Raw genomic sequence first — 17,116 nt, 5'->3', positions numbered from 1 at the left:
TGCCCATGAGCAGCCTGACATGCGTCTCTGTGCGAAGTGCTAAGTCTCAGGAGAAATGCCTCCCAGATGCAATCAATTACACGAACATCCTCAAGAAGCACAGTTCCAGTCTAGCCAAGAACCCCCATACATATTTCCGCTTTCTTGTCTCTACCACGATACCACAGGCCCAGCTGCCAGTGCGATGCTTACAGTACAAGTGCTCAGCTTCCATCTTCTTTTCTTACAAACCCATTTCCTACCAACTCCGACCCGTTCCTCCACTGTTCTACAACGCACTCTCAGAACTGTGATATTTCCAAGCAAAGAGAACTCTCCATAAAGATCTAATGAGGAACCAACCATTTTGAAAGTTTTTAATATTAATGTAAATAATAAAGATATAACTTAAGTATCTGGAATGAAGAAATGCAGTACAAATGTGAAGCTCAATAATGACTTTAAGCCTACTGAAGTAATATGTGTTGTACTGCAAAGCTGTAAAGTGCAATAAACTGTTACCAGCACTACAGCAGGTAAATGTAGAGCAGTGCTATGACCACAATTTTTTATATGGGAAATGTATACCACATGCTTGTTTTTATTCTGGAAGGAACTCAGTGGCAGGGAGAGAACTGACATAGCTCCTACTAGCCATTATATGCACGTAATGCAGCATATTACTAGAAACAACACTTTCACCACATTTTTATGTGGTGAAACACTTTCACCACTGGGCTTTACAGGCTGCTCTTATATAACATATAAAGCAATGTTTAATATTTCTGCCATCACACGTTGTCTATAACGCCTATTCATCACCCAGCCATGATTGTCTAAGGACCTACAGCTCACAAATATTCAGAGCTCTTTGCAATAGGATTCATTTTCAATTCCCCAGACAATCACTGGACAACTCTACTTCCTCCTCAGATGCATGAATGCTGCCATTCCACTAAAAGAAAAGCACATCTAAAGTATTAAAACGACACAAAGTTATAGACAATGAGGAACTCCAAGGCTTTGCCCTTAAACCTCCACTACTCAGCTTCTCGGAAAGCCAGGTTGTTCGTTGGGAAACCTTTCAGTGACGCACACACAGATGTGGACCCATCAGACTTTGGAAAGGTTTCCAAAACTCTGAATTTTCATTGGAAAAAGGACAAAAGATGTCGTGAGAAAAGTGAAAAGCTGACAATATCCTGCTGTCAGCTTCCATGAAAACAGATTTTTTTTCTGACAGAACGCGCAGACATATTCACTAAAGAAAACTGCATCTGCTGTTCAAATGACAAGGAGAGTGATTTGATGTTCATGAAAAACAAATATCCATCCATTAACAGGACATAAGGGCTAAACTATATTATCATTGGAATCTGGAATACAAGAAGAAAGCAAAATGTGCTAATGTAGGATTCTAAAACAAATGAGTAATAACTTTGCAATCGGATTAGGTCATTGTAAGGTCTTAAACACATTTGTTTTATGCTTTTTATTTACTTCAAGATTAATAATCTATTTAAGAAAATCAACTTGCAAAAATCAACAAGCATTTTTATTCACTGGACTTTAAATCACAATTAACATTTTCTGTATACAAGGACTCACTGTTGGTCTGTGTTTTAACGGTCTCAGATGTTTAGCAGGGCTTGGGGGCTGACCGCGGCAGGCGTCTGTTCTAAGCCCAGTGAGAGCCCAGACCGTGCCCCCCATAGGACCCTCTCGCCCGAGCTACAAAACATACCAATGGGCTGTGGGATGGGAATGTTGTTCAGAAAGCTAGCTGGGGGGGAGAGCCTGTCCCTCCCACCCCCTCTGTGACCATCACCTCCCTGCCTGTGACCGTGCTAGGTGACTGCAAGGCTCGGTTTCACCGTTTGCAGCGAGAGCACTGCTGGAATATCTCTTGACCCGGGACAGGGCACACCTGCTGCTTGGAGTCCGAGAGCTCTTCATTCTCTCATATCAACAACAATAACACTCAAATTAAAGTGCGATAGGACATTTTCCAGATATACTGAGCACAAATCCTCCAGTTCTTTTGCAGTCATGCTGTAATGATTTTCGGTTATTGTCCCTTTCAATCAGAATCTGACTTTTTTTTAAACTTAATACACCATTGGGGTTTTTCTCATTTTGCAGGGATTTATTAGGATTTAGATGAATAGTCTTTCCACACAACCTTTAAATACTCCCCATATTTAGCCACCATTTGTTGCAATCACTATGATCCCCATGCCAGCAGATGAAGACAACTCGAATGTGTCATCTGAAGTGTCCTCTGCCACCTGCATCTCTCTACACTACAGGCTCACATCACAAATAGCAGTGGGACATTAACAGAGATCTTGCCAATATTAAAGCGAGCTGACAGGCACCCAGCCAACCAACAGGCATCAGTAAGACAAACCCACCCAGCCTCAGCAGCTCTCAGTCAGCGTGGGTTCTTCCCTTTCCCACAGTTACAGTCAACCAATTCCCAAGCCCAGATCTGAACTAGTGGTGTTTGTACTTGAGGGCTTCTTCTATGATTTGAACAGATGCCTGTGCTGGTTGAACCACATGGAAAACAGACAAACTACAGGGCGGCATGGTGGCACAGGGGTTAGCATTGCTGCCTTGCAGCACTGGGGCCCCGAGACCGATTCCAGACCTGGCATGCTCTCTGTGTGGAGTTTGTATGCTCTTCCTATATTGGCAAGGGTTTCCTCCAGATGCTCAAGTTTTCTCCCACAGTACAAAGACATGCTGGTGGATTAATTGGCTTCTTGGAAAAATTGACCATGATGCTGGTGTTAATGTGTGTGTCTGTGTGTGCCCTGGGACTGGTGTCCCTTCCAGGGTGTAACCTGCCTTGCGCTGTTGCTTGCCAGGATGGGCTCCGGCTCCCCCGTGGCCTTGAATTGGATGAAACAGGACAGAAGGACATAAACTACAATAATGATGAAGAAGTGGAATAAAGGGGAGATACTCTTACACACAATTAATTGACCACTTTGGACCAAAATCTTCTGCCTTAAATCTTCACAAAACAAGTATCCAACAGGACCGACAGGAGGCAACAATGTTAACTGGTGATAAATGCCCATTCAGGACTGACATTCCCTCCACATCTGGAAAGAAATTATTTTGCTCTTATACCAGTTAAGTCAGTTTCAGGAAGTCCCCATGCCAAAACAAAAAATAAAGTCACACAGTCTTTTGTTTTGTTTTTTTGACACTGCCAAATAAATACAGCCATAAGTGGAAACAAAACAGGCCCCCTTTTCAACATACAAGCTGTGGCACAGGGAACAAAGTGCTAAACAGCACTCTAGGAGAAACACAAGGCTGTGTTGTCAACAGCCCTCCTCCTTCAACAAGGCTATCCAGAAAGCCAAATGCTCAGCTGCACTGGAGTAATTAAGGAAAAGAATCACAATATACCTAAGGAGGAGGGCAGTGAGGCTCTGGTGCTGAACCGACTTCCTCCTACCAGCCTTATAATGTATTCCTAAACAGAAAAATCAACTGTTGTCCTGCCCGGCAATAAGACATGCACCTGCCTTCAACTAAAAACCATCTCACAGAAGAGTAACTTCTCCTCCTGTGCCTCTGGGTGTGTTGAGACTCTTATTTTCTTGTTCACTAAATACTGCTATAAGTAAAACTGCCTGGCGAGATAGACTGCTTGGGATACTTATCAGAGTCTAAAAGACTGCAGATATTTGTTCAGCATAAGTCAGTGTAATTGTAAGTAATAGTCCCTGCTATCAATTTGTCTGAGCGACACTTTTTTCTAAAGCAACTTACATCTGTACCATTTACACAGCTGGATATTTTTACTGGAGCAACGTGAGTGTAGCACCTTCCAGTCAGGAGCCCTAATCATTGCTGCAACAAGGAATAAAAAAAAACTTCAAAATTATGTCTTGCAATGGAAAAAAAATGGTAGCAAACCGATTAGTATAAGGTAGAAAAATTGATGGTTGCTACTACAGGTCAATTTTGCGAGCAACAGTTGCTGAAGAGTCAGTGTGGTCCCCCATCACACTACCACGGAGGGGACATTCATGCCTTAGGAACACATCCCAGACAAGCTGTTCTTCAAGGTCAAGTCCTCTGAGTGGGGGTTACAACTCTACACTCACGATATTGCCCACTGTACTTGCTATACTATGCACTCTTGAAGGCGAACAAAAACAACTAAAGAATTACCACAGTTTTTTCAAAACAATAACAAACCTTCTGATAAAAGCGTAAGCTCTCCATGGGCTCTCCTTTCCTTTTTTCTTTAACGGGATTTACACAAACGAGGAACAGTTCTGAAACTATAAAACAATGCACCTCATAAAGCTGCTGCAGGAGGAAAGATGTCAAGGACACTATACTAAGCCTGTCAGCAGAAACATCCATGGAACCAACTGGTTTTGCTATTAGCACAAATATATTTAAAAAAAACCTAAAAATAGTGTAGATATAAAATAATACCTCATGTTGGACTTCTTTCGCTGGGAAATTATAAATTTGCTACAAATGCTCACCTTGTACACAATTGGCTGTAAAAAGTGGGGCCATATTATGTTTTATGGACCACAGGGACTCTTACAATAAAAAACAGTGCTGTGGGTCTGGGATTTGGCAATGCGTGTCCAAACAAAGCAGGAGACACTTTTCCTGCACTGTTGCTAAAACCTGTCAAAGCTTAATGATTGTTCCTCACTGACAGATTTTATAGTGTCAGACAGAGTAGTCTCAAGGTAGAATAAGTAAACTGTAAGGGCAGTGAGTACATCTTCCACACACTTGATCTTTATCCAGGTACAAATGAAATGGTAGAAAGCCATACCAAATGAGTTTACACACTGCAACAAACCCCACCAAAGGGCTACAGGACTGTGGGTGGTGTCATTTTAGAAGCTCAGCCCATGTGATACTGAGACCACTGTTCCACAAACGTTAATCTCACGCCTGAACACAGGACCTGGGCAGAACTGTCAATTTGGGCTCAAGAGTCATCAGGACGATTACTGGACCAGAGGGATGCGGGGTTTACACTGCTGCGCTCTAGCAGCTGTGAGAAATGAACGGGATGTGGAGATGGCTGTTCACAATTTCGTGCACCAAGAGATCCCCAAGAGGCTAAACAAAGAAAGGTGCTTGCCTGGAGCAAAGGTTTTAGCAGAGGCAACATCATAGGCGGACTATGTCGCGAAATCACCAAGATGGAGCACTATTGGCTAAGCACTGCTGGTGTTGTCTTGTCCAGGGTACACGTCTTTAAACAGAATAGTGACCCCTATCACTAGCTGGGCTCCTACGAACTTGTAGTGGTGCCAATGGCAGGCCCGTCCCTCCTCCAGTCAATGCGAACTGTAAAGTAACGATGTAAAGTAATTCTCTTATTTCCTGTAACACTATTGTACCATCTTCCCTGTTGGTAATGTTTGTAATTCCTTGTTGTTTTAGACTGTGCAATGAAACAAATTTCCTCCCAGAGGATAATAAAGCTTGAACTAAGTTGAACTTTCCTCTGTGCCTACGTGTCTAAAAGCCAGCTGCAGTGACAGTGGGCATGTCCTCATTTTCACCTTGCATGAGCAGGGCCTGAGGTGCACAGACAAGATCACTAATAACGGCAGATTTTAATCTAAATATATAAACCAGAATAACTACTGAGCATTTCAAAGATGAAAAAAAACAATGTTCATACCTAGATCTCAGTAGCAGGTGAAAGTTGAGCATTGTGATCTAATTTAAATGCAATTCAGATCAGGATCTACATTTTTAGGCAATATTGAATATTAAAAAATCAGCCCTTAATCCAAATAGCTATAGGAAAAATTGAGATAATCTGAATCCATAAGAACATTGAAGAGCTTTAAGCATGTATTTTGCCACATTTCAGGGAAAGGAGCAAAATATAATTCTCTGGTCAAAATCACTTTAAAAACAGCTTGCACTACTCTACATGTAAACCCAGCCGAAATAAAAAAAAGGAAATGAGAAGCAAAAGACACTCCTGGCTTGGTGTTTTTGCCTTTAAAGTCTGCTGTTGCTATGGGAGACCAAATAAATGTTGCTTTTCAATCTCACTCAAAGTTACATAAAATATATATAACACTAGAAAAGTATGACAAAGAAACAACTGAATAAATACCTAAATGAACGAACGGGACTGAATGGATTTGCTAGTTGGAAATCTAAATGGGGATGTTGAATGCAGTGATTCCAACTGTTGGCGCTATTCTTCACTTTTCAAAACAATGACTTAATAAAGGACTTTTTTAAATTATCTTTTTTCTTCAGTACAGGCTTGCCTTTGGCCCACAATTCAGTGTTTCAGTGAGGCGCTTTAAATATGTGGCCAAGTAAGTCCAGAGACAGAGTAAAAAAACACTTTTTACTCAAACCAAATCATAGATACAGGCTTAGATGACCTATTCTAAATCACATCGGAGTCCAAGGCCATTTGTTGTTTAAATAAGTGGACTATACTAAAAATGTAAAGCGCAGCTTGTGCCCGACTGGCACAGATGAGGGGGGAGGAATTTCTAAGGATTCTCAGTAGTAGATGTACATCTCTGCCCTCCTTTTGTGTCTCAAGGGCTATACATGCCACCTGTTGGTCACATGAGGTATGGCATGGAAATTCATTCTGCAAGTTCAGGGTACCATTTATTTACTGGTACAATTCAGGGTAGAAATAGATGAAAAAAAGAAGAGAAAGGTTTTTTCATGGTTTAAGTTAGCTTTAAAAAACTATTAAAATATTGAATGCAAGTGCTCTGCTCCTTTTTAGATCTCTATCTGAAGAAGTTTCCAGCACACTCTGTAATTCATAAAAGCTTGAGAAATTTTTTTTCCAGCTAATTTAAAGGATTAGTTTGGAAGCTAAAAAGAAAAAAAATCATTTAACCTACCATACTACCAAATACAATAATTACAAATTAGTTTTGCAGAAATAACACCACGCTATGCATCTGAATCCAGCTCATTACAGGTCTGCGTCTACACACTAAGTGATGTTAGGTAATGAAAATGACATTTTCTCTGGCCATATTCTTTTAAAAAATATCCTTTAAAGTTATATTAATCCCTCCTCAGAACAGAAGCACTTTCCCATGTCCCAATATCACAAATTGCCTTCTGGAGTGGGCAATCCAATATCCAGCTTCTTCTGAAGTTAAAACTTCAAAACATTTTGAAGATTTATAAAGAAAAAATGTTGGTTGGGTCAATACTGAAACAGTACAGAGTCTCAGTTATACACTTTACTTTGGCAACCCAGGCTTTTATGTAGATATTTTATGCAAGAGTAGATGTAAATTGACGTTTCAACTCTACATTCTCTTACTGCACTTGTAATCTACACAGCAAACAACAGAAAAACCCTTTGTTCTATGAAACAGGTTTCATTGCAAACCTCACCAATGATTCTCTTCCATAACTTCAAACCATTGAGGAAACCAAAAGAAAAAAAGATGACACCTATGGTTCATGTGTCCTCGTGGACAAACCACCGTTTTTCCATACCGAAGGAAACACAGGACAGTTCATAACCAGGGACAGTCCGATTCTTGGTCTCCAGAAGAAAAAAACAAAACGACACCCACTTTGAAACCCCTGCAGCTGGGGAAAGTGCTCTGGAGGTGTGATTATCCAGGGGCTGGACAATTTCCCTTTTACTTCTCCTAACATCCTTCCTTCTGCTGCAACTGGAACATTCCTGACGTTTTCCCAGAGTCCAGTAATTGGATTCGTCATTCTCCCCTGTTCCGCCCACAAAACGGCGTCTCGGAGTCTACGGTTTCAAATCACAGGTTTAGATTCCACTTTCCTATCTGGCGGTGGGGAAACCACAGGACACGGCCCGGGGAGGGGAGCCTCTCTCGCCAAAAGGCACCCAAGCAAGAGGGCGACACCAGGAGTTTCCTCTTCTGGTCCGACGTACGGTGCTGCCCCGAGCACTACAGCAGCTTCAGAAACACACAGATGAGCAGAAACCACTATGCCCCATGGAAGAACCCAACACTGCGTACTGGCCACCATAACGGAGCGAAAAGAACCACCGGGAGGAAATGACATCCATTTGTCCATTTGATAAGTAACCTGCAAGGGCACGGAAATGAAAAACACATTCCTGCTTATTGTTTCAGTGATTATTGGGGGAGTTCAGGAAAAGGCTCCCTGTCTCATCTCTCAAAGAGGTAAAGTAAAAGCAATACCTGCCTGCCAGATGAATGTTCCTCTGGTCAAACAGTGAAAAGTAATAAGTAAAAATCCCATACTTTGTAAAAAAAAAAGGAAGGAAGGAATACACATAAATAAATATGTACAAGCACAAACACAATAATGAACAAAACATTTACCAGCTAATATGTTCTTTATTTCCAACTTCATGCTTTTTTAAATTGAATTTCTAAGTTTCTGCTCAGAACATGTAACCACAGCAATGGCAAACATTCTATCCAACCACTTGCACCATGTAAATAAGCCTCTTTGTAAAATGGGATGCACGCATATTATACACATTAGAGCTTCACATTTAAGCAGAGCAGTATCCAGTAGTCAATAACAGAAATCTGCAAAGGAAAAGTGTGAAAGGCATGTAACAGGCCATGGTCGTCACCTGATATGAATCCTGTAAGCAATTCCAAAGGCAGCTGTGATAGCATGAAACAAGCCAATAAGGAATAAACTCAATTCACTACTAAATGACACTGGGATAGAAATTTGAGGTATGAGCAAATCAGTAAGAATACTAAAATTAAAATAGACTGGTCACATCCATACATATGAGATACACACATACTGCATAAAGTGGGTATATAATGCTTTCAGTTGGTTGCTATACTTACATTGTATTCCCATACGATTCTAATTTAATCTACAAAATGTGCTTATGACCACAACTACACTGTTGATTTCTTTTAGATAATGAGACAATACAGACAAATTAGTATAAAATGCATACTTTTTTTAGATTTAGAAAAACATGATCAGATTAAACTGGTAAAGACCATACACAAGGATAAAAAAATGAATGCATCTGCAAAACCGATTTTGCATTTAGAAATGTTTTAGAAAAGTCTTTGGCAGCGATTACTGAGGGAGAACATGAGTGCTATGCTGTCCCCCACCTTGAGCACTTGAGCTATGAATGCAGACCTGGACAGGGACATGTGTACATGGGCTGTAGGCGTGCACACATGTAGCACGTGTTGTGTGTGGCACGGACAGGCCCGTTACGGCAGAGAGCACAGAACACAGCACTGAGAATAAACCTCCCATAAAAAACAAACAAATCCTACTCCTGCCATGAAAATATCCATGCCTTTATTGAAATGACCTTGAGGAAATGAAACATGTCCCATTGATACTGCCATTCAAGGGAAGTGAGAAATATCAACGGATACAGTTTCTACAACAAACAGTTACAGACAGCAATAACTCTGGCTTTTATTTTCTACAAACTCTCAATGCTTCTGCACTGGAAATTAATTAAGTGCATCTGAATTAAATACAATTCAAATTCCTCTTAAAACATCATCTTTAAAATACTGTGCTCATATACATTATTTCATCATGCATTCTTAAAATATCTATTAAGGCACCGAAAATATTAATTGACTTTCCTTTTTTAAGCACATTTAGCACTTTTTAAAATAACTGTTATGCTTGCAAAAAGATTTGCGAACCCCGTGGTTGGGTGTTTTGTATTTATTTTGTCCCACCCCTATATTTTTCTAAAATTTAAAAGTTGGCCTTGTCACAAACCCAGTTTGGCCCAAAAAGGTTTGACAGGATTGAAAGCCAGGTGCTATAGCAGCAATGTTTCACCCAGTTCCTCCTCCTTTATTCGTACTAGAACATGATGAGAGCTTCTAGCATGGGAGAAACTGTTGTCAGTTTCCACCTTCTGAATAACACTCAACTAACTGTGATTACTAATTAGAACACAATCCCTAACCAGTTTCACAGAATCCTAAACATACTCCACATTAAATTCTTCGGATGGCTGTCCTACACCGTCTTCTCCCAAGTTAATCAAGTTGCACAATTAATCTGACGCACAGATTAATTACAGCAAACATGAGAAATCCTTTCCACTCTATTTCTTAAACTAGGGACAAAAATTCGGTTCTTGATGACAAATAAATATGACAGTTCTTGATAAATGTACATTTATCACACACACACACGAAAACTGAAGATTGCTTAAGCCAGCTGGAACAGGTTGTCATTCAAAGTAAAGTTATTTCAGCAGCTGCTGTAATTGTGGAGATCATTTTGAAAAGCTGTCAGTACCACACACAACTGTGTCAGATTGGTGGCACAGAAGAAAAACAGTGCACATCAAAATGCTATTTCCTGTCACCGCTGTTGATTTTTAGCAAAATGCCTTACCTTCTTTATTCATGTTATGCACATATTCTCATAAACACCAACTGGAAAAATATTCAGTTTTTTTTTAAATCAGCCAATAAAAAGAAGCAATGAAAAATCTCTGAACATTCTCAGCTTAATTGCTGTAAATGCAGAGGTGGTTTATTCTAGGAATTTAAAGGTTTATCTGAAAAAAACATACTGCAAGCAAATGATCAATTACAAGGACACAGGCAAATGTTACTGTCAATCTGAGCTGTCAAGAGAAAACTACTGTCTCAAGCTTTACTGCTTGTGCTGACTCCTTGACAGCAAATCCTTCAGCCAGCCTTAACTCCACGATATCCCAAGCACTAGCTATTCTTGTTTCTCCTGACTTCAACATTGACTCTGCCTTCTTGCTTGTTACAGTGTCCTTTATTACTGCTCCTCACAAGCAAGAGCTTTCATTGGCTGCCAAAACCACTTTTCTCTGTTCTCCACCTTAAAGCAAAATTACAGTTCAATCCCCAAAGTGAACGATCAAGATGCAAACATCCATGCACATTAGCCACATAAAACCGACTTTGTAAGGAATAATTAAGTTAATTAAATTAAAAACTTTAATGCCAGTTCCAGTCTGCTTTTCTTGTCATGTTTTGAACATATTGTGTTCTCTGATAAAATAAATATGCAAGTGTGTTGGTTACTGGACTAGAAATCTGGACAAGTACGCACTGCTGCGTACAGATATTAGTGTTCAGCTCCCTTTGTAATATGGCCTGCAGTTTAAGTAACCCATGTGTCATATAGTGGAATATAAAACTGAACTGAGGGTCTCACACTGGTGCCGCGAGGGGGTATGGCTCAAGACCACAGTGTGCAGAGAGTTGCTCACTCAGTGGCAGCATGATGTTATGCTAACAACCAACTTTTTCATGGTAATATTGAGCGCTCACAGCCCTTAGAAAACATCTGAGAAAAGGAAAATTGAAAGACATTATCAAATCCTCACAAAGGAAGGGCAAGAACCTTTGAGTTTTTATGATATCCCCTTTCCTTACACTCAACCCCTTTATATGTTCCAAAATTCTGGTTCAACTTACGAACGACTCAAGTATTGGAAGGGCCTTTGGAACACAACCCGCTAGTAAGTTGAGAACCAAGTGCATTCTTAAAGCACTGACTGATGCCATCATGAGGACCTTCCACCTATATGTTCTACAAATACTTAAAAGTAGGATTATTTAGGATTAGACCACCAAGACTGTTTAAACCACTGACTGATTGCATTTGCATATCTTAATAAAATCATGAGAGAAGCAGTCTTTGAATATCGACAACAGGAGGTTAGAAAATAAAATACCCAGTGCTGCTAAACTGTGTGGAAATCTTACATGGTCCTTCTTTTAATGCGCAAAACTCAAAAGCATTTTTTCTTGGTGAATGTGCGGGGATCCTCTAGGCAGCCTCTCACTGTGAATTAAGATAATACGTCAATAAAACCCTTCCTCTGGGACAACATGCCTTATGAATCACTATGGGAATCTGCTATGAATCACAAGTGACTGAGAAACACATGGAATTTCTCCTGTATAATCGCCAAGAGAAAGTTGGTGAACCAGAGTGGAGAGACTCTGTTAACCGACGACTGCGGCTTTCCTTTGGGGTGACTCAGCAAATTAAAGAATTATGAAAACCAAACATATGGTCACACATACAGACACTAATCTTATGATGAGAATATTTTCCAAAAGAAAATGTCTTCTTGAATTTGAGTATTAAAAGGCCTTTCATTTGAAACTCTCTGATTTTGAGAAAGCAGTGACTCAGAGAGCCAAGAAGTGTCTGTACTATCACTTAGCCAGAGAGGAAAATGGGGAGACAAACAATAAAACCACTGAAAGAAAGGTAAAAGAAAAGGTAGGAGAGAACAGCAGCGTGAGATTGAGATTGAGATAAAAGTACTGTGCAGGATGTTTGAAAACAAAACCTATCTTTTACGCCAAGTCATCTTTGCAACAGGACTGTTGGCCAACAACTTTTTGTTTAGAACATGCTCTGTAAGGTGCATTTTCAGAAAAGGATCCTGGGACCTACTGGGCTTCCGGGACACACAGAAGATAAAAACTGAAGTCCTTCCTGTGGCCCCACATGCCCTAACCAGTTTCATGGAGGACTGATGTCCATCACGTACTCTCCAAGAACTGAACTCAGGCCACTCACCCATCATTCGAGCACGTCAGAAACTCTTCTTTGACCTTGGGGTGCCAGCATCCACCATTGAGCATGGCTGTGTGTCCCTAAAAAACAGTTACACAGGGTAAGCTCTAGCTGAGCTTAGTCTAAAATCTGTGACGCCATTTTCATTGTGCTACATATGAAGCATAACTGCTTCTTCCTGAACTGAGACATTTAGAAATAATGCAATTTTTTTTAAAAAATTGTAGCATCTTTAATTTTAAGCTAAATTCTATGTTTAACATTAATTTGTTAGCACAGATTGTCTTATGTGACACTTAGTACAAAGCACTTTGAAATGGCGTTGTCCATTAAAAATAAAAATTGACCACAGTCAATTTTTAATGGTATCTTTTTTTAATTATTCCAATAAACCACCTTTTAATTTATACATTTCAAACAACCAGAGATGATTGCAATCAATTAGCATTCAGTGTGAAGATCCCCAAGCCCCATTAATGGTTATCTTATCTTTAATTTAAGAGTAGCACATAACCCTGGAGAAATTTGCACAATTCAGGTCTGCATTGTTTGCTTCATTTCAGCACCAGGTAGCAAGTGTCTCTTGAAGGAGCCGAACAAAGTGTTCGTGGGGCAGGAGAGAAACTCGCACGCTCGCAGCTTTTTAATTGCTGCTGCTGAACCACGGACCATAACTTGGAGGAATGGGTCATGAGATCATCAATGGGGCTTCAAGTGCTTCCCTCTGTTAAAACAGCAGGGAAAAAATTTGCCATAACAAATAACAACTTCAAAGGCAGCTCCCCGGCGAGCCGCTCAACGGTCACGGCCTGCTGGTCGGGTACTCCGGAGAAGAATCCGATTCCAGGGATTTGGCTTTCAGCTGCACTGCTGCATGCCGACGGGCCTGAAGCTTTGTGGAGTCCACTTCCCATCTGGGTACCACTGCAGCTTCAGCCTCCCTTGCTGAACTGTTCCTGGGCAAAACTCTCCCTTCTTCATAAGCCTGCTTGCCTGGCTGTCCACAACAGGAGCTTAGTGCTCTGGCTAAGGGTCAAACCAACTGTCCATGCAGCTGCAGCTCTTTCCTAGCCAGATCAGCGAGAATACAGGGGATGGGATTCTACAGTGCTGCCCAACGTCTTGCTCAGAGAGAACCCAAGGCTTCAGCAGCCCTTGGGATAATAGCCTAGGAATGTACATTGTCATCTACTTGTCTGCTATTTGAACCCAGGTACATGGAGTCCAGGCAGCATGACACCTGCCTGGCTTTTTCAGGTGTCTGCTAAGCCCGACATGCAGAGACCCCTGAACTGGAAGTGTTCTCCCTGTTACTTATGGGTAGTCTGTGAAGTTAAACAAACTAAGTCAGCATTACCACTCCAATCACTGCTACAGGTAAGCCAGTCACAGATATTGTGGGGTTCAAAGTATGAAAAAAACAGACAGTTCTGGCAGCTTGCATTTGGTAGAAGAGCTCTAGCATTAAAAAGGAAAGTAACAGTGATTTAAAATAAAAATTCTGCTTAAGGTCATGGAGACTAAGCTATGGTATAAAATAAAAATGACCACGTCTGTAACAGACATCTAAAATTTCAGTTACAGTGCAGGAGAAAAAATAGCTAATGACTCCATTAAGCTATAACTGACACACAAAATAAAAAAAACGGAACGCCACATTTCAGAAAGCTCAATTATTAAAACATTTTTCTTATTATTAATCCTTCTCAAGCAAAGTCCTTTGGTAAACAGTGTGACTGCCCAATAAAAACAAGATGAGGTAAAAAATAGCATCATGACCCGCAGCATTTATTTGGGTTACCTTTCTGGATAATTGCTAGGCTTAATTAAACTAACTTTCCTGCAAATTGATGTAATTCAGCTGCAAACTGTGTCTTGGACCATTGATCTCAAGCTTCTTATAAAAACACGAGAGAACTCTGAAGCATGTTCTCCACCATCCCAAAGTTAGAGTTATCAATTTGTTTATTCATATAATTGAGCTAACCAAGCTAGGTTTTTTCTGAACAACCAGTTTAGATTTTAGTCCCAGCGCAACTTCAACGTTACCACAGAAAACCATGAACAAAAAATGTCAGAATGAATAAAAAAGGGCATGAACAGATGCTGAATCATTGACATTTCTTTACATCATGTGTTTCTGTAACACAGAACAAACTGCTCAGCCATTGTGTCTACTGACGCCCTGTATCAGTTTTGACAAAATAATGACCGTCAAAGTTCAGTTTTTTTTATATTAGCAGCATTTCTTTAACATGGACACATCTGTTTCTCAACAAAAGTTTTCTTTATCAGTTCTATTTTAAGCAGCATCAATTACATGCAGTTGCATAATGCATTTTTAATTTTAAATTAATCTCATTAAAAACAATTTAAATGAATTCAAAGTTCTTTCCCAGTTCTTTATTTGATCATTCATAATAAGAATTTCTTGCATCTAGCAGTTTTCAGCCAAAGGGATATCTTTTAACTTTCTTATAGGGAAAGGGGACTCACTTTCCTTCACCATTCAATTGCACCTGCTGATGTCCAGCAACCAATCTACACCAGCAGCACCACTGCACAGGTGCAAAAATGGCAAGTTACTTGGACTAAGGGGTAGCTTTAATCAGCCAGACCAGATAGTACAAGCTCTTAGTGTATTTAGTATTTAACCAGGTCACAAGGGGTTAACACTCCTACTCTTACAAAGAGTGCCATGGTATTGTTAATGACCAAATAGTCACGACCTTGTTATAATGTCTTATTAAGTTAGATCATTTCTAAGATCTTGCAATATAGTATATCCATAAATTAAGAACCCTCAAAGACCCAAATATGTTTTTCCTTAGTTTCTGATCATTTTTGAATTGTCACTTCATTCGAAAACTTGCAGCTGACCCAAATGTAGAAAAGTGCTGTTTTAGAAAATCAATATTTCTAAGGGGGTTGAATGGGGTTTTGAAAAGACCACTGACTTATTTGCAGAGGACACCTTTTAAAAGTATCCTAATAGTGGTGAAAAGGGGAACAGGATTCCAGTCATCTGTGAGTGCAAGCCACACTCAACTTAAGAATTCAGAAATGTATTCACCCACATAGCCTTCTCATATTTAAGTTGTATTTCCCCCTGAACAAAATCCAACTTCCAACACAAGTATGCAGTGTTCCACTGCTGTGATTTTTCAGACAGACTGGCTGGTAGCTACTGTGTTAGCAGAGCTCCTCTCAACATGCTGTCTTTAGCTTTACATGCAATGGCTCATCGGCAACAAACAATAACTGCAGCAGCCTGTTTTGGGTTGTTCGGCCTTGGTGATGGTCTTTTCACGTTGTTTTAATTTCGGTTGTCTGAGAGGCAGGAATGTTCTGCAACGTTTCTCAAGCCTGCCAGGGCTTTTCATGAATGTTTTTCTTTTTCTGCTATGAAACGGCACTGTAAAGAGTCAAGGCTGCTGATTCCAAGTGTCTGATCCTTTAGAAATGTAAACCTGTGCCCTTCAGGAGAAATGCTGGAGGATTCCTGAAATGGGCTTTTGCCCATTCCTCTGTACTACTTTCAACGAATACATGAGGAAGAAAGTTACACTCAGTCCCTATAGGGTCTGCTTTGCAGTTCTGGATGCTCCCTCAGTTGCAGGATACTGCCTTTTCTGGCCTGGATTTTGTTCCTCTACCTCCGACAAACACCTATCAACACCTGAGCCAGACAGTCTATGCCAACATCAGAGAAGCCCTCTATTCTTTTGCCTTTACTCCAAGACTGTGGTGTCCTGGAGAGTATCTAGCAGCCTGATCAATTTCATCAGGCTGTAAAATAATATGGTCTTATGTGCTTTGAATACATAGCCCATGGCTGACTACAACTGCAGTCACAGGTCAGGGGACTTGCATCTGCAGAACAAGCAGCAACACACCCTTTGGTAGCAGCTCTGAAATTACTATTGAAATGACTGGGACCTGGAATGACTGGATTGAGATCTGACAGCCTGCTGTGTGCAAGAACGAAGTACAGTGACAACTCTTCTCATTCTTTTAGTTAATGGGGGTATCCACACGTACACCTGAATCTGGGGGAATTGTGAACCTATATACGAGTTTGTGCATTTCCACACTGTGGTACATTATCAGTGACTTCAAATTGGGAAGAAAAAAAGTTAATTATCATTGTCCTGAACTTCACCTATAGCAAATAAGTCAGCCCTCTGCATCAGTATGTGCTCAGTGCACAAGGCTAGGTAATGGGATAATCATATGTTTGTGTGTTCTGCATTGTACCCAGTGTTTTTCAAAAGGTGCATTCTTTTGTAAGCACTGCTCATTATAAAATGCAGCAAAGCTCCTTTTCTGCCTCTGCATAACTTGATGCACAATTTTTAGAAAAAGAGAACAAACAAGGCTTGTAGGATCACAGGGAGTTTACCTTGGTGTTGGCCATGTCCACGATGTACTGGTCCCCCTTCATGCACTCCAGGACCTGGAAGCCATCTCTATCCAAGACCTTTGCCTGTGCATTCCCGGCTACCACTAGGAGGACATCTCCCGTGATGCTGTACTGCAGCGACCTGATCTGATGACTGAAAAAACA

General features: G+C 40.5%; 1 protein-coding gene across 2 annotated transcripts in view; it reads right to left on the bottom strand.

The window, feature by feature from the left end:
- The window catches only part of LOC102682553 (WD repeat-containing protein 70), a 111,810-nt gene that overhangs the window by 72,555 nt on the left and 22,139 nt on the right, over positions 1–17,116 (bottom strand). For both annotated transcript variants that reach the window (XM_006627289.3, XM_015340380.2), the window contains exons 8-9: positions 16,952–17,105; positions 12,553–12,629 (exon numbers count right to left, since the gene is read on the bottom strand). In XM_006627289.3, coding sequence (XP_006627352.2) covers positions 12,553–12,629; positions 16,952–17,105 — 231 coding nt within the window. The remainder of the gene's footprint in view (positions 1–12,552; positions 12,630–16,951; positions 17,106–17,116) is intronic.

The sequence above is a fragment of the Lepisosteus oculatus genome, chromosome 3 (genome assembly GCF_040954835.1).
Source record: "Lepisosteus oculatus isolate fLepOcu1 chromosome 3, fLepOcu1.hap2, whole genome shotgun sequence".
NCBI lineage: Eukaryota > Metazoa > Chordata > Actinopteri > Semionotiformes > Lepisosteidae > Lepisosteus > Lepisosteus oculatus.
This window is presented reverse-complemented; position numbering and strand designations above follow the sequence as displayed.